This window comes from Bombina bombina, chromosome 2, assembly GCF_027579735.1.
Source record: "Bombina bombina isolate aBomBom1 chromosome 2, aBomBom1.pri, whole genome shotgun sequence".
Taxonomy (NCBI): Eukaryota; Metazoa; Chordata; class Amphibia; order Anura; family Bombinatoridae; genus Bombina; species Bombina bombina.
In genome coordinates, this window is record NC_069500.1 from 740,841,508 (window position 1) to 740,868,278 (window position 26,771).

Here is a 26,771-nt window from a genome sequence, read left to right on the forward strand (position 1 = left end):
TGAATTAAACTCCATCTAAAATATTGTTAACATGCCACATCTGTTTATACAATGGGGACATTTTACCATAACTTTAATGTATTAATTTCCTACCAATGTGTCTGAAAATATACCATCTATCTAATCTACCTTTATCTATCTATATATCTATCATCTATCTATCTATCTCATCTAATCACACACACCCTGAATGGTGATCTAAGTGTTTATACCTGTACTCTGTGATATCAAGTACCTGCACCCACACCAGCTGGTTTGGGAGAATTTGCTCCTGTTTTGGGACTGGCAGGAAATCCCCATCCTTAGGAATTCGGAGCTATATGCCCATATATGGGGATTTTATCTCTCACCCAATCAGGATGCAGGGGCAAGGCCTGGACGGACAGAGACGACTGACTCAATCAGAGGAAACTGACTCAGACAGACAGAGAGGGAGGGAGACAGATTGACTTCAAGAGGGAGGGAGAGAGAGAGAGTGAGGTGAGGTATTGAAAAAAGAAAGGGCACAGGTGAAGAAACATCCTGAAAGGTGAACAGAAAAATCAAATCTTGCGATCCTACTCTCAAGAACACCATGAGCAGTCAGTTTAACAAGGGACCGTCCTACGGGTTGTCTGCGGAAGTAAAGAACAGGGTAAGCATTAGGTGCTGTGAGAGGTGATGATGATGCTACAGAATATGCACTTGGTTACCACAGACTCTGTAAAGCTCTAAGAGAAGTTTACTTCGCTGGGTAAAGTTTCCATTCTTATCTTACGATCTTTTTATAGTCTGCCTAAACTTCAGTACCACCCACAGTGACTGTTCATTACTCGGCTGCTCCTCACTTTTTTTTAAGCAGGCTGCTATTTCTTGTCGTTCATGCATTTCCTTCCCAATGTCTCCCACCCCCTCCCCAGCTAGAGATGTGCCATATCGCCTTTGTGCTGCTTCGGACTAAATCTACTACCTGAAGAAGAGTTCCATTGGGACAATAATTTAGACACTGTTTATAATGTTGATGGAATCTCATAAACGTCTTATAATTGACTGAAATCAGACAGAGAGCTCAATATATCTTTATGTATGCACACCAGAATAGTGTAATAACCTGTTTTGTATCTTATTGGAAATGCATATCGATTTTGAATCTAGTCCAATGGGAAATAGAGGGTTACATGTTAGCTGAGGCACACTTTTGTACATATGGTACCAGTTAATACCCTCAAGTGACAATAGGATGCCCCTTATTTACAGGTGACACTAAAGTCTGCATAATGCCAAGTCCATCCCATGTTTGTGAGTGAGGGAACCCCTGTCTTGTGTGTGGGTGTCACTGACAGACTTAATTGGGTCATAGACCCAGTCCTGTGTGTAAATGACAGATTCAGAGCCCTACTGCAATTGTGAGAGACAGACACACCCCTAGATTCACTAAAAAGTAACCCCAAAGAAAAAACTCTCAACAGCTGAGCTACCTTATGGTTCAGTGAATTTGCTGCATAGGATAACAGGATAAGAGATATTTTGTTTAAATCTTAGTGAATATATGGAGCTGATTGAGAAAGGAGTTAAACATTTTTAAGGTGAATATGATCATTTTAATCTGGCTTGCAATATATATATACACACACTATATATAAGAGTTATCCACCATGCAAAGTCAATATTAAAATAACTGCACAACAGTTATGGGGGGTACAAATTGTTGTTACGATCTGCCTGCGTGCCCGCGGCTCATGTGATAAACAGAAGTGATTGGAGGTTACTGGCTGTCGTGCGCCAGTCTACAGCACTTACAATGAAGGATATTGTCAGCAAGATGGCTCGCAGCAAAAAAACAGCTTTTGGTCATCTTCTTTTTTTAAAAATAGTTTTCCATTTAACATTTTGCAGCTGGGGGTCACAGAACGCCCACTTCTAATCTTACACAACCTTCTTGTTGTAAGTATCAAGGAAGAGGGCAAAGTAGGCACATAAAAGGGCAACAAGAAAATGCTCTTATGTGTTATTTTATTATTGTAGTACTGCTGGCATGTTACAAGGAGTTTAATTCCTGCAAATGGGTTAAACACATAGTTAAAGTATGCACCAATGCATTACTGGGAGCTAGCTGAATAATCTGGTGAGCCAATGACAAGAGGCATATGTGCATCTGCATAGCCACCAGCTTGCTCTCTGTAGTGCATTGCTACTCCTAAACCTACCTAGGTATGCTTCTCTAGAAAGGATACCAAGAGAACAAATAAATAGAAGTTAACTGAAAAGTTTATTTTTTAAATTGCATGTTTTATTTCAACCTCAAACGTTTTATTTTAAAAACCATGTTCATTTATTGGGGAGCTGAAAAAGAAACAGCATCATGGCTTGCAATCCGTGGATACCCACACGTAAAGGGACATGAAACCTACATTTTTTCTTTCAGTTTGAGCATGTGATTTTAAGCAACTTTCTAATTTACTCCTATCATCAAATTTTCTTCGTTCTCTTGGTATCTTAATTTGAAAAATCAGGAATGTAAGCTTAGGAGCCTGCCCATTTTTTTGTTCAGCACCTGAGTAGCGCTTGCTGATTGGTGGCTAAATAAAAGTTCCTCCTTGATGTTATAACTAAACATTTTGAGATGGTTATATAAAATAATAAATCATATATATTTAAATAAAACCTCTACAATATACTTTCATTATTTATTTTGTCCCCCCCCCCCCCCATTGTTATATTCCACATAGCCATTGGCTGCACACTCTAGTGACCTATTTATAACTGTACCGAATTGGCCACAGCAGAGAAAGTAACTTAAGTTACAACATGGCAGCTCCCATTGTTTTATAGACACTATTTAAACAACTAATGAGACTTTAAAAAATATATCTACATGCTATTCTCAGACTAATCTTTTCTTTAAATGCATCCTTCTATATAGCATTTATGTAGTGTTTAATGTCACTTTAAAAATAGTTCTCTGCCCTGAAATCTTATTTGTGCCAAAGGCACTGCTGCTTACTGAATATTCAGTTGCCCAGCAAATGCACACTTCTTTACATGTACATTGTAGTATAAGCATAAAAAGCCGTATTTTGTTAAACATTGCCCTTCTTTTACTATGCTTAGCCCTTTTACAGTTCTGTGTTGCACCAAATAAGATTACAATTAATGATCCAATCAGGAAAAAATATGCGTTTATATATTTTAAACAGAGTCAGCTTCCTTATTGTCATAGTTACAGGAACATGACTTTGCCTATGTGTTTAAACCCTTGACAGAGGTTAGACACATAATAAAGGAAGTGTTATGTTTAAAAGGACAGTAAACACCTTGGGACTTTTATATAAAATGTTTAGTTTCTGATTCTCAGTAATTGAAATAACCCCTACTTGCTTCTCAAGGCTAACTCTGCAACATATCTGTCCCTAACTGGCTTTTATCAGATAACAATGCATTTAATACTTTATATAAGTTGCTAGCCTTGTCTGTGGACAAAGGGCTAGATTGGCTCCTACAAATAAGGCAAATGGTGCGTGGAGTTTGACTTTTAAAAATAATAGCAGTAAAGGGATGTTCATTTGTTTTAAAACATTAAAGGGACAGTCAACCCAAAATAGGTTCTGTGTGCTACATATTAAGTTTAAGCCAATTATTATTTACCAATGTAGCTCAATTTTCTCCTATAAACCGTTTTAAAGTAAAAAGACTTGAGATTTGTTCCGGTGTCGTTTTGAAATGTCCGCCTGCCCCCTCCCCTATTTTGTCACCAGCATGTCATCTGCCTGCGATTGTAGTAAACTTTTCTATCCTACACCGTGTTTGGCGCATGCGCAATGCACCGGTTTTAGTCACATTTCACATAGGTAACAGCTAAGATACTGAGCAAATCGTAAGTCTTTTTACTTTAGAACAGTTTATAGGAGAAAATTGGGCTACATTGGTAAATAATAATCGGTTTAAATTTAATATGTGGCACTCAGAACCTATTTTGGGTTGACTGTCCCTTTAAGACGTGGCTGATATGTTGTTCTATAGCAACACACATGTCTTGTAAGTAGAAGGCCGTTGCTGTCCCTTTAAACACAAAGTGCTCTAAAAAAAACAGCATTTTATATGTTAATATAAATGTCCCTTTAAAAAAAGGACTGCCTTACATGTGTAATAATGACAGACTACGCCCCTTATCTCTAAAACATATACAGGTCAATAGAGTTTCTCATATGAAGTAAATAAAGTACCAACTCTAGTCTCCACACGTGTCCCACTAATACCAGCACAGATGTGTCTGTACGAAGCAGTTGTTACATTTTATTGTGACCAGATGTCTCTCCACATGGCAGTGAAACTGAGCAAGCAAATGCAAAACAACATTACTGAAATCTACACGGTAGTAAACGACATTAGACGAAAAGCAATCAATGCGGTGAAAAGAAATGTAAAGTAACCTTAGTATCTGTTACACTCCCATACTGTCCATCAACAGAGGTGAAATATATTGTGTAACACAGTGGGTCCCGGTATTTATTTGTTTTTTTGCTTTGGGACATCTGTGAAGTTTTTTTGCCATGCATGTGACCCCACTGAATTCTTTTTATATACAAATAACACCTCAGGAGATTTATTTGTTATACAATAAGATCATGAAAATGCTATGAATTATGGATAGGTAGTCAGTATTACACACTCATTGATCTAAAGTTTGCTCTCTTTTTGTGAGGGCTGTGGCGTGACTCCCTGACTGAAAATCACTGGTGAATTAATATCAGAAACTGAGCTATTATTGTGCAAAAATGACATGATTTAATTTGTTGGAGCATGTAATTTTAGCACCAGCGGCCCTTCAATGCTTTATGTGTTTAACCTGCACATGGGTTAAACATTTAGTTAAAGTACAGCTTGTGCAGAGCTCTGTTGGTCCAGGGAGCAGGTAAGTCATTCAGCAGTGGCAATAACACAACCCAGTAGTGCGACTGCCACTGCTGATTGGTTCAGTGTCTCTATCTGAACCAGCAGTTCTCTGCAGCTCTCAGGTGGTACTAGCACTACAGGGTCACTAGTGCTAAAATGATATCTTCTAGCACAATAGAGCATGCAATTTTTGCATTATTGGGTTCCTTTTAAAGGAAATTAAACATATCTTTTGTTTGTGTAAAAACTATCACCTAGATTACGAGTTTTGCGTTAGAGGCTGTGCGGTGCTAACGAGCAGTTTTCACTCACTGCTCACTTACCTACAGCGCTGGTATTACGAGTTTTTGCAAACCCCTCGTTAAAAGGCAAGAAGTGAGCGTAGAGCAAAATTTTGCTCATTACCGCACTCCAATACCAGCGCTGCTTAAGTCAGCGGTGAGCTGGTGTAACGTGCTCATGCACGATTTCCCCATAGGAATCAACTGGGAGAGCCGGCTGCAAAAAAGTCTAACACCTGCAAAAAAGCAGCGTAAAGCTCCCTAACACAGCCCCATTGATTCCTATGGGGAAATAAAAGTTATGTCTAAACCTAACACCCTAACATGAACCCCAAGTCTAAATACCCCTAATCTTACACTTATTAACCCCTAATCTGCCGCCCCGACATTGCCGACACCTGCATTATATTATTAACCCCTAATCTGCCGCTCCGGACACCGCCTCCACCTCCATTATATGTATGAACCCCTAATCTGCTGACCCCAACATCGCTGACACCTACATTATATTTATCAACCCCTAATCTGCCGCCCCCAATGTCGCCGCCACCTTCCTACACTTATTAACCCCTAATCTGCCGCCCCCAACGTCACCGCCACTATATTAAAGTTATTAACCCCTAAACCTAAGTCTAACCCTAACACCCCCTAACTTAAATATAATTTAAATAAATCTAAATAAATATTCCTATCATTAACTAAATTATTCCTATTTAAAACTAAATACTTACCTGTAAAATAAACCCTAAGATAGCTACAATGTAACTAACAGTTACATTGTAGCTTGTTTAGGATTTATTTTTATTTTACAGGCAAGTTTGTATTTATTTTAACTAGGTAGAATAGTTATTAAATAGTTATTAACTATTTAATAACTACCAAGCTAAAATAAATACAAAAGTAACTGTAAAATAAAACCTAACCTAAGTTACACTAACACCTAACACTACACTATAATTAAATAAATTAAATACAATTACCTAAATTAAAATAAATTAGCTAAAGTACAAAAAACCCCAAAACACTAAATTACAGAAAATAATAAAAAATTACAGAAATTTAAACTAATTACATCTAATCTAATAGCCCTATTAAAATAAAAAAAGCCCCCCCAAAATAAAAATAAAAACCTTAGCCTAAACTAAACTACCAATAGCCCTTAAAAGAGCCTTTTGCGGGGCATTACCCCAAAGTAATCAGCTCTTTTATCTGTAAAAATAAATACAAACACCCCCCCCAACAGTAAAACCCACCACCCACACAACCAACCCCCCAAATAAAATACTAGCTAAAAAAACCTAAGCTCCCCATTGCCCTGAAAAGGGCATTTGGATGGGCATTGCCTAAAAGGGCAGTTAGCTCTTTTGCCGCCCAAACCCTAATCTAAAAATAAAACCCACCCAATACACCCTTAAAAAACCTAACACTAACCCCCTGAAGATTGTCTTACCGGGAGACATCTTCATCCAAGCCGGGCGAAGTGGTCCTCCAGACGGGCAGAAGTCTTCATCCAAGCTGGGCAGAAGTGGTCCTTCAGACGGACAGAAGTCTTCATCCAGACAGCATCTTCTATATTCATCCTTCCGGCGCGGAGCGGGTCCATCTTCAAGACATCCGACGCAGAGCATCCTCTTCATCCGACGACTAAAACAGAATGAAGGTACCTTTAAGTGACGTCATCCAAGATGGCGTCCCTTAGATTCTGATTGGCTGATAGAATTCTATCAGCCAATCGGAATTAAGGTAGAAAAAATCCTATTGGCTGATGCATTCAGCCAATAGGATTAAAGTTCAATCCTATTGGCTGATCCAATCAGCCAATAGGATTGAGCTCGCATTCTATTGGCTGATTAGGATTTTTTCTACCTTAATTCCGATTGGCTGATAGAATTCTATCAGCCAATCGGAATCTAAGGGACGCCATCTTGGATGACGTCACTTAAAGGTACCTTCATTCTGTTTTAGTCGTCGGATGAAGAGGATGCTCCACGTCGGATGTCTTGAAGATGGACCCGCTCCACGCCGGAAGGATGAAGATAGAAGATGCCGTCTGGATGAAGACTTCTGCCCGTCTGGAGAACCACTTCTGCCCGGCTTGGATGAAGACTTCTGCCCGTCTGGAGGACCACTTCGCCTGGCTTGGATGAAGATGTCTCCCGGTAAGTCGATCTTCAGGGGGTTAGTGTTAGGTTTTTTTAAGGGTGTATTGGGTGGGTTTTATTATTTAGAATAGGGTTTGGGTGGCAAAAGAGCTAACTGCCCTTTTAAGGGCAATACCCATCCAAATGCCCTTTTCAGGGCAATGGGGAGCTTAGGTTTTATTAGCTAGTATTTTATTTGGTGGGTTTTACTTTTGGGGGGGGGTTGTTTGTATTTTTTTTTACAGGTAAAAGAGATGATTACTTTGGGACAATGCCCCGCAAAAGGCCCTTTTAAGGGCTTATGGTAGTTTAGTTTAGGCTAGGTTTTTTTTTTTTTTTTTTTAATTTTAAAAGGGCTATTAGATTAGGTGTAATTAGTTTAAATTTCTGTAATTTAGTGCTTGTTTTTTTTTGTACTTTAGCTAATTTAATTTAGGTAATTGTATTTAATTTAGTTAATTTATTTAATTATAGTGTAGTGTTAGGTGTTAGTGTAACTTAGGTTTGGTTTTATTTTATAAGTAAATTTGTATTTATTTTAGCTAGGTAGTTATTAAATAGTTAATAACTATTTAATAACTATTCTACCTAGTTAAAATAAATACAAACTTGCCTGTAAAATAAAAATAAATCCTAAGCTAGCTACAATGTAACTATTAGTTATATTGTAGCTATCTTAGGGTTTATTTTAGAGGTAAGTATTTAGTTTTAAATAGGAATAATTTAGTTAATGATAGGAATATTTATTTAGATTTGTTTAAATTATATTTAAGTTAGGGGGTGTTAGGTTTAGGGTTAGACTTAGGTTTAGGGGTTAATAACTTTAAATTAGTGGCGGCGACGTTGGGGACGGCAGATTAGGGGTTAATAAATGTAGGTAGGTGGCTGCGATGTTAGGAATGGCAGATTAGGGGTTAATACTATTTAACTAATGTTTGCGAGGCAGGAGTGCGGCGGTTTAGGGGTTAATATGTTTATTATAGTGGCGGCGACGTTAGGGGCGGCAGATTAGGGGTTAATAAGTGTAGGTAGGTGACGGCGACATTGAGGGCGGCAGATTAGGGGTTAATAAATATAATATAGGTGTCGGCGATGTTGGGGGCAGCAGATTAGGGGTTAATAAATATAATGTAGGTGGCGTCGGTGTCCGGAGCGGCAGATTAGGGGTTAATAAATATAATATAGGTGTCGGCGATGTTGGGGGCAGCAGATTAGGGGTAATAAATATAATGTGGGTGGCGGCGGTGTCCAGAGCGGCAGATTAGGGGTTAAAATTTTTATTTTAGTATTTGCAATGTGGGAGTGCCTTGGTTTAGGGGTTAATAGGTAGTTTATGGGTGTTAGTGTACTTTTTAGCACTTTAGTTATGAGTTTTATGCTACGGCTTTGTACCATAAAACTCTTAACTACTGACTTTTAAATGCGTTAGGACTCTTGACGGGGTAGGGTGTACCGCTCACTTTTTGGCCTCCCAGGACAGACTTGTAATATCAGCGCTATGGAAGTCCCATAGAAAAAAGACTTTATGAAGTTTACGTAAGTCGTTTTGCGGTAAGGCGAAAGAAGTGTGCGGTGACCTTTCAAGACTCGTAATACCAGCGGGCGTAAAAAAGCAGCGTTAGGACATCATAACGCTGCTTTTTTACCCTAACGCACAACTCGTAATCTAGCTGTATGTGTGTTACATGTTACCTAGAGTAGCTAAAAAGCTAATTATTTGACACAAATTATTTTCAGAATGTTGCAAATTGCCTAAACCAGATATTTGGTTTGCAGCATTTTGAAGAAAAACCTACAGAATTTGCTTTTTGGCCTCTCTATGGAGTGTGAGACAAGTACATTTTTTGCAGAAAAGCAAAAAAGTGTTTAATGGGCTAGATTCATTATTTTTGGCTATATGGAGCAGGGTCTCATAAGCTAGCTTGCTGCCACATATTTAAAAAAGCAGAAGCTCTTTTTTTTACCTCAGAGGTGACAAGATCACTCCAACATTCACCTGTTTGGGGTGATTAACTTGCCTTGCTCCAGTACAATTGGTTGTGCAGGAGCAGGGAGCAGCCTTGCACAAGAAACCTCTTGTGCAATGTTACATTTTGCTGTGTAATGCAACATCGCAAGTGACGATTGCAGGTGGTAGTGCATTTTGCCAAATGTCCTTTTTAAATTAATTTAAGGGAATAATTTAAATTTAAAGGGATACTAAACCCACATTTTTTCTTTCATGACACAGATAGAGCATGCAGTTTTAAGCAACTTTCTAATTTACTCCTATTATACATTTTTCTTCGTTCTCTTGCTTTCTTTATTTAAAAAAGCAGGAATCTAGGTTAAAGGGACACTGAACCCAAATTTTTTGTTTTGTGATTCAGATAGAGCATGCAATTTTAAGCAACTTTCTAATTTACTCCTATTATCAATTTGTCTTCGTTCTCTTGATATCTTTATTTGAAAAAGAAGGCATCTAAGCTATTTTTTGGTTAAGAACCATGGAAAGCACTTGTTTATTGGTCGGTTAAATTAATCCACCAATCAGCAAGAACAACCCAGGTTGTTCACAAAAAATGGGCCGGCATCTAAACTTACATTATTGCTTTTCAAATAAAGATACCAAGAGAATGAAGAAAATTTAATAATAGGAGTAAATTAGAAAGTTGCTTAAAAATGCATGCTCTATCTGAATTCCGAAAAAGTTTTTGGGTTCAGTGTCCCTTTAAGGAGCTGGACCATTTTTGGTTCAGGACCTGGGTTGCGCTTGCTGATTGGTGGCTAAATGTAGCCACCAATCAGCAAGCACTATCCATGGTGCTGAACAAAAAATGTGCCAGCTCCTATGCTTAGATTCCTGGCTTTTCAAATAAAGATAGCAAGAGAACAAAGACAAATTTATAATAGGAGTAAATTAGAAAGTTGCTTAAAACTGCATGCTATATCTGAGTCATGAAAGAAAAAAAATTAGTTTAGTGTCCATTTAAGCTTAATAAATACTCCATGTCAGGTCCTGCAGATACTACGTGGTGGAAACACATGACTTATTTTAATATGACTGACAGGGACAGTGATAAGCAGATGTATTTCAGCAGCTAGGGCGTATTGGGTGGGTGAAGCAGTGATGAGTGAGATAATGGAACAATATGCAATAAGACACGTCATTACAGTGCCAGAAGGGTTTCATTATCCAGCAATTAGTATAATCCTCCCAAATAGTTAAATTACAGACTGAACACACTCAGCTTGAGGGGAGGGTAGTGTGTAACTATCTCTCTCTTATCTGCCTGCAGCTAGCACAGAAGTATGACCCCCAGAAGGAGGCTGAGCTCCGGGTGTGGATAGAGGAGGTCACTGGCATGTCTATTGGGTCAGATTTCCAGCAAGGGTTAAAGGATGGCGTCATCTTGTGCGAGTAAGTGTTTGGACCAGTGGGTGGCGCTATTGTTTTGTGAAAAAATAATAAAGTTTGTTGTACTTTTTGGTCACACTCCCTCATAATAAATGAGCAGTAAATACCAGGAAAGTAGCACGATGTAAAACTCTCATATTATAAACTAACTACTGTAAATGTTTGGTCTTGCAGGCTCATGAACAAACTGAAGCCAAAGTCCATCCCAAAAGTGAACGTGTCTAAACAGAACTGGCACCAGGTGAGAGGGGAATATTGGGTAGTAGTATTTATAGGATACCTGAGGTGAAATATTCAGGTATAGGACTGATAGTCTTTATAATCTAAATGGATCCATGTAGGATACTGTTCACTGTGGCAATAGCCCTGTTCTTCCCAGCACATGATGAGCAGTAACAATGCTGCTTGTGCCAACATTGGCTATAGAAAAGCTATGTAAATTAGAGACAGAGCAGAAATCAAGTTCCCAGTGGGGGCTGGGAGTGCGAGTCCAGCCTATTTGAAAGGGTGTTCCTGCAGCCGCTTTGTATATAATAAACTGTTATCAGCTGCTCTCCTGAGTAATTTGTCACTTTATATAAAACAATATTTTTATAAATTCTTTCTTTTTAACATGTTTATGACTTAAAAACCCCATGTGAATGTGGTTAAACATATAAGTCCATCTTGAAAACAATTTTTGTATCACACTGTACCTTTAAAGGGACAGACTAGTAAAAATTAAACTTTGATGATTCAGATAGGGCATTTCATTTTAAACAACTTTCAAATTTACTTTTATCATAAAATTTGCTTTGTTCTTTTGGTATTCTTTGTTGAAAGCTAAACCTAGGTAGGCTCCTATGCTAATTTCTAAGCCCTTGAAGGCCAACTCTTATCTCAGTGCATTTTGACAGTTTTTTTACAGACAGCGCTAGTTTATGTGTGTCTTATAGATAGCATGGGGTCTAGGAGTCAGCACTGATTGGCTAAAATGAAAGTGTCATAAGAACTGACATAAGGGGCAGTTTGCAGAGGCTTAGATACAAAGTAATCACAGAGGAAAAAAGTGTATTTCTATAACAGTGTTGGTTGTGCAAAACTGGTGAATGGGTAAAACATTGATTATCTTTTTAAACAATAAGTATTCTGGAGTAGACTGTCCCTTTACTGTTGTACTGGCTAAAGCTTACACTGCTTGGTCAATACTGTGTGGCTTTTTTATTGTTTGTCACATTTAAAGTAAACTAACAAAAAGTCCTTTCACCAATGTTATCACATTTAGATATTTATGAGAACACACTAAGAGCAAGTTGTGACCTGTGTGTGGATGGTGAATAAACATGTGCTGAAATCAAACATTTATTCCCTTATTTTTTATTTTTTTTATAGAAAAAAGGAATCAGATGTTAAAAAACGTACATTAAAAGAGCACAAAAGCTTTAAATGGAGCCTAATGCTAATGCTGCATCCTACTGTGCTCTATTATTTGTGAGCTTTTTATCCATTTGGTGCAGAAAGTTCCGTAGCTTTCTAAAAACATTTTTTGTTATTCCAAGTAACTGCATTTTTTTAAGTTTGTACACACAAAGGAAGTAATAAACCACACTATTGTGATCACTTCCCAAAGTCAAGTTTGTCATATTATGGCCTGCGAGAGTGATGCAATAAGAACTACTCGCAATACTTCCTGTATATCCAGGTTACACATTCTCATGCAAAATATCATTTACTATTTAAAGTCAACTGTTTTTTGTATTGCTTCTAAAGGAGGGTGTTTTACATTTGTAAAGTGTCATTGACTTGCAGATGTGTTCAGCTAGCTCCCAGTAGTGCTTTGCTGCTTCAATACCAAATGAGTGAAGCAAAATTGATAAGAGAAGTAAATTGGAAAGTTGTTTAAAATTGTATCCTTTGTTTGACTACAAGAAACATTTGGGGTTATTTGTTCCTGCCTAAGTAAAGCTACTTATTGTTTTATGTTGTCGGAGGTGTGACCTTCTGTATCAGTTTCAAGAGTTATTTTTTCCTAAAAGGTGCGCATAAGTGCTTTCTATCTAATATACATGATGGAATCTATTAATGTACCTTAAAGACAGGGCTTTACAAATATGACAATTTACTAACTAAACAACTGGGAATAATTTGCCCCCTCTTTATGACCGGCCGTTGCCTCACTTCTATGACATGTTCTACTATTGTCAATCTCTTCCTTGCCAGTCCCTGACTAGCGTTACTTACTGGAGGAGAGAGCCGTAGGGCAAGGCCTACACATAATATAAAACTACAATTTGGGCCAAGATAATGGTGCAGGATGGGTGAATATGTTATCTTCTCTATAGCATATACCAGTACTGGTACACTTTACACACTGGTGGATAGAGGAGCAGGAGAAGGCACAAATATCCTTGTTTGTTAGAAGTGATGGGTCAGGGTGTGAGGCCTGTAGGTCATGTGCTGCTGTGCTTGATTTCTCTCTAATTATCTGATACACACAAGATTTCTGTCTACAATTGGTTGCTTGAGTATAGTGTTGCCCCCTGGCTGCTGCATTCAGAACTGAGGCCTGTAGGTCATGTGCTGCTGTGCTTGATTTCTCTCTAATTATCTGATACACACAAGATTTCTGTCTACAATTGGCTGCTCTGGTTGCTTGAGTATAAAGTGTTGCCCCCTGGCTGCTGCATTCAGAACTGAGGCCTGTAGGTCATGTGCTGCTGTGCTTTATTTCTCTCTAATTATCTGATACACACAAGATTTCTGTCTACAATTGGCTGCTCTGGTTGCTTGAGTATAAAGTGTTGCCCCCTGGCTGCTGCATTCAGAACTGAGGCCTGTAGGTCATGTGCTGCTGTGCTTTATTTCTCTCTAATTATCTGATACACACAAGATTTCTGTCTACAATTGGCTGCTCTGGTAGCTTGAGTATAAAGCGTTGCCCCCTGGCTGCTGCATTCAGAACTGAAGGTGGTGTATTCTCATCAGAAGATGCTAATGCTCTCAACAGCCAATCTTATGTTAAGAAACCCCTAAGGGGAGGCCTGGGGCAAAAATCGAAGTGCATCTATATTTAAAAGTCCTTTTATTTTTTGAGGGGAGAATCTCTCTTCTTTATACCTTACATATTACTTGTCTCCCTACTAATTTCTTGGCTGCCATAGATCACCTGCTTAAAGGGACATGGAACACATATTTTTTTTTTCTTCTTTCATGATTCAGATAGAGAATAAAATTGTAAAACAACTTTCCAATTTACAATTATCTAATTTTCTTTATTCTCTTGGCATGTGATTTTAAACAACTGGAAAGTTGCTAATAATATCACACGTCCAACCTGAATCATGAAGGAACAAAATTAGGTTTCATGTCCCTTTTTAAATTATATAATTATATAAATTATTGAGTTCAACGTATTTCCTTATGTGTTAGAGCCACATAATATTCTGGGCTTTTCACTACATAAACTGTGATTTTTATGTTGATATTTTTGTTGCAAATACCTTGTTACACTAAGTAGAGCCCAAACTAGTGATCGCCTTTTGGCAAAACCCGTACAAGACAAGGGGGTCGATTTATCAAAGGCTTCGCCAGCCTTCGCTCCCCTATGACTGCAGGTTCTCAGAAGAGAACCTGCAGTCCGTATTTATGAAGCAGGCAGTCATCAGACTGCTGCTTCCTTAACCTCTTCACCACCTCTTAGGTGGCGAATTTCAATCTCCCTGGTCTCAGGGGCGGCGTTGCACAAGAGCGCAAAATTGCATTCTTTTGCAATGCTGAATTCCGGCAACGGAATTCAGCTCTCCAGAGGTGAGCTGCGGCAGACAGGTGTGCATATGTACGTCCCTGTCTGCCGTAGCTTGATAAATCGACCCCTATATTTTTACCTATAGAATATAATAGTGTCATAAGTTACAGTGCAGCATATTATTAGTGTCTATTAGAGGCAATACGGTAGACTATTATAAAACCTGAAATATAATTATCTTTTATTAAAGTTTTTTACTGACAGAATTAACTTATTGTGGTCATTATTTTTGGCATAAAATCGCCCAGTTGTATATTACAAAGACATTGCAAGTTGTGATTGTTGTGACCATATGGGACAGGTTTGCTGCCTTTAGTTATAGAATGTTGACTTGTAACACTGCAGCTTTTGTAAAGTTCAGGGATATATTCCTTGTAATATATCATTCTTAAAAAGAGTTAAAGGGACAGAAAACAAAAAAAAAAATGTTATTTCCTTATTCAGAGCTTGCAATTTTAAACAGCTTTCCAATTTATGTTCTCTAATGTGCTTCATTCTCTTGGTATCCTTTGTTGAAAAGCATACCCAGATAGGCTCAGGAGCAGCAGTGCACTACTGGGAGCTGCTGATTGGTGGCTGCCCATATGACTTATCATTGGCTCATTCATTATGTTCAGCTAGCTCCCAGTAGTGCATTGCTGCTCCTTCAACAAAATATACCAAGAGACTTAGGCAAATTTGATAGCAGAAGTAAACTTTTAAAGTTGTTTAAAATTGTATTCTCTATCTGAATAATGGAAGAAAAACATTGGGTTTTATGTCCCTTTAAATTGTGTCAGGATCATTTAATTGTTCTATTGGGAACTTACTGTTTTAATGTCCTGGAAAAACTGGATTGGACACTCTAGGGGTGTATTTTCTTTTGTGCATATTTTAGATTATTTTGACAGGTATATGGTAAACCTGTGCATCTGATATTGTCACTTCTGCCAGACTTGACATATTTCATTTTTTTTTTATTTAATTGATGACTTCACAAAAGGTACAAGAAAAAGAACTGATGTCACTGTTATTGGGTCTGGTATAGCCACAGCTTTGTCCAATCAGTATGTTGTTACAAATCAGCTCTATAGTTTTTGTTGACCTATATTGCTTTTGAGTATATACTATAAGCTGTTTATATACCTGCTAGTGAACAGTCGCCAAAGTATATTAGCAATATTGGTACTCACTCAGATCAGACAGTGTGCACACCTGAGAAAATCTTATCAATGTGGTCTTTCTAGTAAAATCGTATCTATGTTTTTTTAAATATGCTCATGATCATTTTTTTCTTTCTTAAAGGGACAGTCAACACCAGCATTTGTATTGTTTTAAAAGATAGATAATCCCTTTTATTACCCATTTCCCAGTTTTGCATAACCAACACAGTTATAATAATACACGTTTTACCTCTGTGATTACCTTGTATCCAAGCCTCTGCAGACTGCCCCCTTATTTCAGTTCTTTTGACAGACTTGCATTTTAGCCAATCAGTGCTGACTCCTCAGTAAATTTATGTGCATGAACTCAATGTTATCTATATGAAACACATGGACTAACACCCTCTAGTGGTGAAAAACTGTCAAATGCAGAGGTGACCTTCAATGTCTAAGAAATTAGCATATGAACCTCCTAGGTTTAGCTTTCAACTAAGAATACCAAAAGAACAAAGCAAAATTGGTGATAAAAGTAAATTGGAAAGTTGTGAAAAATCATGAGGTTTTTTTTTTTACTTGACATCTCTTGGCTCTTTATAACCTTATTTCCCATTCCCCAGTTTTGCATAACCAACACAGTTATATTAATACACTTTTTACCTCTGTGATTACCTTATATCTAAGCATCTTCTCAAAGCCCCCTGATCACATGACTTTTTATTTATTATCTATTAACTTGTATCTTAGCCAATTAGTGCTGTGTCCTGCACAACTCCACGGGAGAGAGCACAATGTTATCTATATGGCCCACATGAACTAGCAGTCTCCCTGTTGTGAAAAGCAAATAAAAACAGCATGTGATAAGAGGCTGTCTATAGTGGGTTAGAAACATGCAGAAATGTAGAGGTTTAAATGTTATAACGTATAGTAATATAACAATGTTTGTTGTGCAAAGCTGGGGAATGGGTAGTAAAGGGATTATCTATCTTTTTTAACAATAACAATTTTGCTGTAGACTGTCCCTTTAAATTTACATTAAAGGGATAGTAAAGTAAAAATTAAAGGGGCATTACAACCATAATTGAAGTGTGCATGAGTGCTTTTCAATTTTGAATATAAGCATTTTTGCAATATACTTGTAATAGCAAACATGCATCTAATAACTGCTATTACTGTTTAAAGTTAATTTAAGTGAATTGGATTTTTTTTTTCTTTAAATTGCTCTATCTGAATCATGAAAGGAAAAAACATGGATTTCACATTTCTTTAAAGTCATTTTTCATTTGTTGCATCTAATATAGGGATTTTTTGCCACACAAATAGCTGTGAGAGCGTTTAAAGGAACATGTAAGTCAAAATTACAGTTTCCTTATTCAGTTAGATTGTGCAAAAAATATATATTTACAATAGAAGAATATTCATTTTTTTTTCTTTCAATTGAACGCTCTATCTGAGCTTTTTACATTTAAATTGACTTCCTCATCCCTTTAATAAACATTTAAAGGGACATTCAACTTAAAAATGTTTATTCTTTAAAAAGATAGATAATCCCTTTATTACCCATTCCCCAGTTTTGCACAACCAACACTGTTATATTAATATACTTGTAACCTCTGTAATTACCTTGTATCTAAGCCTCTTTTGACAGCCCCCTGATCATATGACGTTTTATTTATTATCTATTTACTTGCATTTTAGCTGTTGTGCAGTACCCACTGGGACTGAGCGCAATGGTATCTATATGGCTCACATGAACTAGCAGTCTTCTGTTGGGAAAAGCAAATAAAAAAAGCATGTGATAAGAGGCTGTCTATAGTGGCTTAGAAACAGGCAGACATTTAGAGGTTTGAATGTTATAAAGTATAATTAATATAACAATATTGGTTGTGCAAAGCTGGGGAATGGGAAATAAAGGCGTTATCTATCTTTTTAAACAATAACAATTTTAGATTTGACTGTCCCTTTAAAATCCCACCAGCACAGTAGGCAATAGACACTTCAATCTAGGCCTATTCTTACAGTTTGGTTATCTGCGCTTGACTGCTTTATCCAATTTACTTCCGCTAATCCCAAAGAGACCAATTAAAATGAAAAACACCTACGTGAAAAAACTCTGAGTAACTTGTATGATCAGATTACATTATAGTATTTGCAAAACAGTGATTGTTATATATTTTTTTCTGATACTAAGAATAATCCACGGCCTTGTTTTTACGAACTGAGAAATTGTTTTTACTGAACTGACATATACTGACTAATATGTTTAGCCAATAAACAATTTGTTTTTTAATTTCATACTTTTAATAGTTCATAGTTTAATTGTAATTTTACACAATTTTGTCCTAAATTTAGAATTATAATTTTTAAATGTTTTTTTTATGGCAGCATCTCTATTATCCAGCGTTACATTTGTTCTTGTCTACAGCTAGGTACTATACTAAGGGATATCAGATAGCGAAATATTGAACTACATTACACTTATGATCAGATTATATCAAACATGGGAGAAAAGTGATTCAACCTAATACACTAAATAGTTAAACTGGTCAATCACCGAAAGGTGCTGATGTGTAAGGTGATCTAAGGCTTGTGTACTACGCACCTCTGCACATGACTAAGCTATTACGTAATAATACTTTACAGCTGTATTATATTACACTGATAATTCTATTGGTTGCTGTGCACCAGCATATATTATAGTTTTGTAAAGACACAACCAGTATGTGTTGCAGACTGTAGCATATTATTTCAGACAACACATGATGGCAATATATGTTTACAGAATGTTACCTTTATTATCACATTGTTATAGTTCTGGAAAATATGCCAGACGTTCAACGGTAACACTTTTTAGTATCTTTTCTTTATAGGTTGGTGTTTTCTCAAGGTGCAGTCTCATTAAAGTCAATGTCCCCTACATATAGGAAGTATAACTAGTAGCTCATCGTTCTGCTGCCATTACAAATGTCAGACTTGTGTGATATAAAACCATTCTCCGTCAGATTTAGTTATAGCCTGTTGGGACTTGTCAGTAGTTGCATCTGATCCCTTTAGGCTCACTGATCATTATGGTAAGTGAGGGGTTGGCCGTTTCTCACATTCAGAGGAGAATTGCCTGGCATTTCTGGCCTCTGTTGTCATTTTGGGTGTGGTCTGGCATTGTTATATCTAAAAGACAATTTTCTAGTAAGAAATTAAATGAGCTGCAAGAATTTGATTGTGCCCCATCCCATACACCTGAATATAGTTCATATTATCTTGCTTAAAAATATTAAACGTAAACATTTTCTACTGTGCATGGGAAAATCCTGTGATAAAATAGCTTTAAAAGTTATCACCGTATTTGTGAGAACATTCCTTGTCTGTGCGACCTGGCGAGCAAATGTAGACTGGGCAAGTGCTAGGGTCGCCACCTCGGCCATGTTTTCCTGGACACTTATGAGTTACACATGCTGCAGGGTGTGCAGAGGGAAACCTGCATTGTGCTGCTGGACAGCAAAAAAATAGTGATCCTGGACAGCATTATTCATGTTCCTCCCTGCACACCCTGCAGCATGTGTAACTCATAAGTGTCCAGGAAAACATGGCCGAGGTGGCAACCCTAGCAAGTGCACGCACATCCTACTCTGGTGTGTGTCAACAGTCCCATGTGAGAAAGTGCAGGTGGGCATATGGCCTATCCATGTATGCGTAGCAGCGCTTTCACAGGAAAAGTTAGCATAAAGCGTCTGATAACATTTTTTTGAAGCATTTTTGCAAATGAAAGCATTTCAGAGTCAATTTCATATCCACTTAAAGGGTCAGTAAACCTTAAAAATAATGTTATATAATTCTGCACATAGTGCAGAATTATACAACATTATATTAGCCAAACTTTGTAAATCATAATATTCCCTTTTTATTTTGTAAAAATACCACTGTTTTACAGACCCGCTCTCTGTACTCTGCAGAGCGGGTCTGTTGTTTTTACTGAGCGCATCGGGCCAGCTGTATAGTCACACCCCGGCCCGACCGCGCCATTAGACACAGTGCAGCTCGCTCCTGCTGTCAGACAGAGCGGGAGCGAGCTGCACTGTGTCTAATGGCGCGGTCGGGCCGGGCTGTGACTATACAGCTGGCCCGATGCGCTCAGTAAAAACAACAGACCCGCTCAGCAGAGTACAGAGAGCGGGTCTATAAAACAGCTGTATTTTTACAAAATAAAAAGGGAATATTATGATTTACAAAGTTTGGCTAATATAATGTTATATAATTCTGCACTATGTGCAGAATTATATAACATTATTTTTAAGGTTTACTGTCCCTTTTAAAGGACCATAATAGCTGAAAAATTGCATTCTCCAATTTGTTATAGCATGTAATAAAAAGAATATCAATGTAAATACAGAGACCGCAACTGATCCAATCAGCAGCGCCAATTGCATATGAGTCATGTGACTGACGCTGCTCATTGTATCAGCAACAGTTGCTGCTTGGGACCAGCAGAATATGCAGGGGGTAAAAACACAATAATGTAGGGTGGATAATCTGATGATTACATGCTCTAATGAATTAGAGCATGTCATTTTTTTACTTTTTTCCCTTTAAAGGGACATTAAACACCTCATGCTTTTTTATCTAGATTTTCAAAATGTTGTAAACTGCCTAAACCAGTTATTAAATTTGCAGCATGTACAGGTTCCAGAATCTTTTTGGCCTCTTTAGGAAGTGTGGGACAGATACACCTTTTACACAAGAGAAAACAATGTTAAATGTTATTTTTATATTTTCTGCTGCTCTCTGATCCCCTTGCAGTGTACTGCCTCTCCTGATCCCCTTGCAGTGTGCTGCCTCTCCTGATACACTTGCAGTGTGCTGCCTCTAATTATACACTTACAGTGTGCTGCCTCTCCTTATAGACTTACAGTGTGCTGCCGTTCCTGATACACTTACAGTGTGCTGCCTCTCCTGATACACTTAAAGTATGTTGCCTCTAATTATACACTTACAGTGTGCTGCCTCTCCTGATACACTTGCAGTGTGCTGCTCTTCCTGATACACTTGCAGTGTGCTGCCCTTCCTGATACACTTGCAGTGTGCTGCCCTTCCTGATACACTTGCAGTGTGCTGCCCTTCCTGATACACTTGCAGTGTGCTGCCCTTCCTGATACACTTGCAGTGTGCTGCCTCTCCTGATACACTTGCAGTGTGTTTCCTCTCCTGATACACTTGCAGTGTGTTTCCTCTCCTGATACACTTACAGTATGTTGCCTCTCCTGATACACTTACAGTATGCTGCCTCTCCTGATACACTTGCAGTGTGCTGCCCTTCCTGATACACTTACAGTGTGCTGCCTCTCCTGATACACTTACAGTGTGCTGCCTCTCCTGATACACTTGCAGTGTGCTGCCTCTAATTATACACTTACAGTGTGCTGCCTCTCCTTATAGACTTACAGTGTGCTGCCGTTCCTGATACACTTACAGTGTGCTGCCTCTCCTGATACACTTAAAGTATGTTGCCTCTAATTATACACTTACAGTGTGCTGCCTCTAATTATACACTTAAAGTGTGCTGCCCCTCCTGATACACTTGCAGTGTGCTGCCTCTCCTGATACACTTGCAGTATGCTGCCTCTCCTGATACACTTGCAGTATGCTGCCTCTCCTGATACACTTGCAGTGTGTTTCCTCTCCTGATACACTTGCAGTGTGTTTCCTCTCCTGATACACTTACAGTGTGTTTCCTCTCCTGATACACTTACAGTGTGTTTCCTCTCCTGATACACTTACAGTGTGTTGCCTCTCCTGATACACTTACAGTATGCTGCCTCTAATTATACACTTACAGTGTGCTGCCTCTCCTGATACACTTGCAGTGTGCTGCCCTTCCTGATACACTTACAGTGTGCTGCCTCTCCTGATACACTTGCAGTGTGCTGCCTCTCCTGATACACTTGCAGTGTGCTGCCTCTCCTTATACACTTGCAGTGTGCTGCCTCTTCGTATACACTTGCAGTGTGCTGCCTCTTCTGATACACTTGCAGTGTGCTGCCTCTCCTCCTGATACAGTTACAGTGTGCTGCCTCTCCTGATAAACTTACAGTGTGCTCCCTCTCCTGATACACTTAGTGTGCCGCCTCTCCTGATACACTTGCAGTGTGCTGCCTCTCCTGATACACTTGCAGTGTGCTGCCTCTCCTGATACACTTGCAGTGTGCTGCCTCTCCTGATACACTTGCAGTGTGCTGCCTCTCCTGATACACTTGCAGTGTGCTGCCTCTTCTGATACACTTGCAGTGTGCTGCCTCTTCTGATACACTTGCAGTGTGCTGCCTCTTCTGATACACTTGCAGTGTGCTGCCTCTTCTGATACACTTGCAGTGTGCTGCCTCTTCTGATACACTTGCAGTGTGCTGCCTCTCCTCCTGATACACTTGCAGTGTGCTGCCTCTCCTGATACACTTGCAGTGTGCTGCCTCTCCTGATACACTTGCAGAGTGCTGCCTCTTCTGATACACTTGTAGTGTGCTGCCTCTCCTGATACACTTGCAGTGTGCTGCCTCTTCTGATACACTTGTAGTGTGCTGCCTCTTCTGATACACTTGTAGTGTGCTGCCTCTCCTGATACACTTGCAGTGTGCTGCCTCTTCGTATACACTTGCAGTGTGCTGCCTCTTCTGATACACTTGCAGTGTGCTGCCTCTTCTGATACACTTGTAGTGTGCTGCCTCTCCTGATACACTTGCAGTGTGCTGCCTCTTCGTATACACTTGCAGTGTGCTGCCTCTTCGTATACACTTGCAGTGTGCTGCCTCTTCTGATACACTTGCAGTGTGCTGCCTCTTCTGATACACTTGCAGTGTGCTGCCTCTTCTGATACACTTGTAGTGTGCTGCCTCTCCTGATACACTTGCAGTGTGCTGCCTCTCCTTATAGACTTACAGTGTGTTGCCTCTCCTGATACAGCACATTACTTAGGGAAAAGGAAGGCAATAGGGAGTGCTGAGCTTGGATTCTTCAGAAATGGCAGCCTGGCAGATAAATCTGAGAAGCTACAGTGCCAAATACACTCCACAAAGCCATGCGGAACTCCTAGTATTCCCCTGATCCATACTGTCTCTGAATGTCAGATAACACCCTGGCAGTTTTTACTTTTGGTGAGAGTACGCTCCCTGGGAAAAAATAAATATATATATAAACAAATAAAAATGAAATGCTCTAATGTGTTACACCCTTCATTATTGCACTGTTGTTTGCATATAGCTGTTTGTTTAACCCGTGCAAAGGTGGGCAGTTTGTTAAAGTGAGCTTCAGAGCAGCAATGCGTCACTGGGAGCTAGCTGGTGATTGGTGGAAAACACATAGGACACATTAGAGCATTTTATTTTCTTACTTTTATGTCCTTTTAATGTAATTCTTACATTTTAATTTGGCACGTTCAAATTAGCTTGAATGAACGTGCCAAATTAAAATTTATTGTTAATATAATAAATGTATTCATTAAACCAGCTTATTACATGGTGAAGTTTGCTACAATATTAGATTATTATATTTTATTAACATTTGTGTGTGTAATCTGGGTCCTGGAACTCCATTGGTCATTGGCTGATAGAGGCAGCTCCCACATAAAAAGTTAGTTTATTCAACACTGTAAATACAACACTAAAATATAATTCATAACCCATTAAATGATTTGCAGTACATCAAATACAATATGATAGATTCTTAAAAATGTTATAATTTACAGGCAATCACAATTAAGACCATATCTAATTATAATACTTTTCTCTGTTCCCCCAGCTGGAGAATATTTCCAACTTCATTAAGGCTTTGTCTCAGCAAGGGATGAAGTCCGTGGATCTTTTTGAAGCCAACGATCTGTTTGAGAATGGGAATATGACACAGGTTCAGGTGTCTCTACTTGCATTGGCTGGGATGGTAAGTGGTAACAATGTACAGAATCATAATAATCTATAATATTCCTCACTCCCTTCCCTTTAGATGTATGTGATTGTGCTCTTTTTAGTCTATAATTAGTTCTTATGTGAGGACAGAGCTGGAATACACACCCTTGGATGTTTTTCTGTTCTCTAACGGCTTCATTTATCTTTTTCAGGCAAAGACAAAAGGTCTGAACAGCGGTATGGATATTGGGGTGAAATATTCTGAAAAACAAGAGAGGATGTTTGATGAGAACACAAAGAAAGCAGGACAGTGTGTTATTGGGCTTCAGGTGAGGCAGAGGAGATTGGTAATGCAAGATGGCGCTGGTTTTGGGTGGTGAGGGATAGATCTCCAGGATTGAAGAGAGAGGAAAAAGAACGCTGAGACTTAGGATCATAGACAAATGCTAAATATAAAAAAAAAAACTAATGGTCTTAATAGTGAGTGCACTGGATGGAAAAAAAATCATGGTGTGACATTAAGTTTACTGATTTTATATTTTTATTATACACAGATGGGTACAAATAAGTGTGCCAGCCAGTCTGGGATGACAGCATATGGCACAAGGAGGCATCTGTATGACCCTAAGAACAATATCTTGCCACCTATGGACCACTCTACCATCAGCCTGCAAATGGGCACCAACAAGGGAGCCAGTCAGGTAAGACCGGTGCCAGCTATGTGAGATCAGTATGAGTGGCGCCAAGTGAAGTCATTAGGCTGGTTATGCCAGTAGTATAGTTGTGCTGTGAGATACTGACTACTTCATATACCCCACACCCTCCATAATCTCCTCGTGCCAGCTGGGCTCTAGCTGCATTTTGTTATAGTGGGTTGTCAATGATCTTCATAAAGTCTATATGATACTTCCTTAACCATCCTTCCCATCTAGAGTGTATTGTGTCATAGTCTGGGCATTCACCTTGTTTTGGTTAAATCTGCGGTTGTATGTATGCATGCAGCTGATTCTAATAAACGTGTTACTGATGGTTATCTCACCGGCACGGCACAGAACTCCCAGTAATAAACATTTATGTACATTTTGTAGGTGGGAATGACAGCTCCTGGTACGAGACGTCACATCTATGATACCAAGTTGGGGACTGAGAAGTGTGATAATTCCTCCATGTCACTGCAGATGGGCTACAACCAGGGTGCAAACCAGAGTGGACAGATATTTGGGCTTGGAAGGCAGATATATGATCCTAAGTACTGCCCTCAGGGAAACCCCAGCAATCTGCCCCACGAATATGATGAAGAAGAGGGGCAACCACAATATGGTTATATACAGGAGCAGGACTTCTGAACTCCAAAAAGGGTGGGCAACAGGGCAGTAAGGCACGTCTGTGTTTAGGGGACTAGTCAAGAGAATGAATATAGATAGGAAGGAAAAGGCTGTGAACGTCTGACTTTTTATTTATATATCTGCTACATGCTGAAACCGAATGCAGGCACGGAAATAATGATTATATTCTAAAGCCTCCAAAAAGTAAAATTAATTAACCTTAACAATTTTTTTTTTCTTGGTGAGGCAAAGGGAAATATGTTCAGAAAATGACAAGTTCTTTACTGAAGTGCTCTATACACAGTATTAACCCTTTCCACACAGAAAATCACCTAATCTCAGAAGTGCCTTATTGCTTTTAGAGTCATATAACAAATACTTGTGCCTTTCAAATGCTACCACCTGGACTCTAAATGCACATTTTTTTGAGACATCAAGTATGTGCCTGGTTTAGGATGTATAGCAGTGTATTCTCAGCTTTGTGCTTATCATATAGATGTCTTTAAGATAAGATAAGTATGAAATATATACATACCAGGGTGGCAGTATTTGTAGGATTAAGAAAATTGATGAAATGTGCTCATAGCTCTCCGGGTAATGGGTACTGTGCTTTGGAGACTATTTATGCTGATTTTCTGGACCAAAAGTTTGCCTTTTTTTATTGAAATTTTCTGTACAGAAATGCATTCTTGTATATATATTTTTTTTAATTGTAACCTTTTTTGTAAACTTTTTGTTTAGGACCAAATGACCTCAGTACCTTTTTTTTTCTGTTGGATGTGGGAAACATACAATATCTCATGGCTGTTACAAAAAAAAGCTATATGTTGTTTTACATTTCCATGGATAGTGCTACATAACCCCTCTCTCCTAACTGCATATGACAATCTCCTTTATAGGAAACAAAATGTACCTCGTTTATACTATTGGTTTTCCCGTCTATATGTTCCTAATCATTCAATAAATTGTAGTATGAAGTCAGGCTGCAGAGAGGGGAAAGATATTGAACTTATTACATTCCAGATAAAATATCACATTCTAATAAATTATCTAACTGGACATCTCAATAGAAAAACCAACATCATTTTTTTAAATGTCTTCTGTTTATATGTATGGCAAAACCAACTTGGTATAGAAAAAGATCTGTGAATTTGTTACTGGAGTCTGGACTGCGTCATGCACATGTGTAAGATTTTAAAGCTAAACACCATACTTTATAACACATTTGTACGCCATGACCTAGCATCACTGAACCTCTGTATGCTGTGAGATGATGTGCTAAGGCAGGGTTTGTGCTTGAGATATATTACACAAATGTTCAGAATGGTTTCTTATTGAATAAACTTTGTGACTGGAGTTCTCATGATTTAGGTCTTTTTCAGGTCGCATACACCAAATAAATGATTTTCTAGATATGTTATTTCAACAGTCAGTGTCCAATGCTCTAGACAATATACTTATACAGGGATTTGGCACTTAAAAGTACAATCTAAAATTCCTTAGACCCTGTAATTTCTGCATTAGGCAGCATTACTAAGTCTCAGTCAAACCATGCAATTCCTGAGCAGGAGACAGCTGGTTAACCAATAAAGCAATTAGGAGCATCGATAATCTCGACAATCAATTTTACCTGCTTGAGTGTATTAAAGTGTTTAGAAATAGTTCATTTACGTTTATTTCATTTTAGATAGCTGATTTTGCCTATCTAACCCACCTCCTATACTGAAATTTTAAATACTGTAGTATTGGTCATAGAAAAGCTATGCAAACAAGAGACAGCAACATTGATCACTCCCAGTAGATGTGGTTGAAAGAGCCCAGCCCATTTAAAAATGTGTTCCTATATCTGCTTTAAAGAGACACAAAACCCCAAAAATTATTTCATGATTCAAGTAAAGAATACAATTTTAAACAACATTCCAATGTACTTCTATCTAATTTGTTTC

The 26,771-nt window shown here is 38.4% G+C and overlaps 1 protein-coding gene across 1 annotated transcript; it reads left to right on the forward strand.

Annotated features, from left to right (window-relative positions):
• Positions 1-433: 433 nt before the first annotated feature.
• CNN2 (calponin 2) lies at positions 434-26,181 on the forward strand. Its single transcript, XM_053702814.1, has 7 exons — positions 434-634; positions 10,573-10,694; positions 10,866-10,932; positions 23,397-23,534; positions 23,713-23,829; positions 24,055-24,201; positions 24,589-26,181. The coding sequence occupies exons 1-7, from the start codon at positions 575-577 to the stop codon at positions 24,844-24,846; spliced, it is 909 nt and encodes a 302-aa protein (XP_053558789.1). The 5' UTR covers positions 434-574; the 3' UTR covers positions 24,847-26,181.
• The last annotated feature ends 590 nt before the right edge of the window (positions 26,182-26,771 follow it).

What these genes read in the sequence shown, in the direction of transcription:
- CNN2 (XM_053702814.1), top strand. Translation starts at nt 575, where the DNA reads ATGAGCAGTCAGTTTAACAAGGGACCGTCCTACGGGTTGTCTGCGGAA. An exon ending in CTGCGGAAGTAAAGAACAGG is followed by an intron (nt 635 to 10,572) that starts GTAAGCATTAGG and finishes ATCTGCCTGCAG; the next exon opens with CTAGCACAGAAGTATGACCC. An exon ending in CTAAACAGAACTGGCACCAG is followed by an intron (nt 10,933 to 23,396) that starts GTGAGAGGGGAA and finishes CTGTTCCCCCAG; the next exon opens with CTGGAGAATATTTCCAACTT.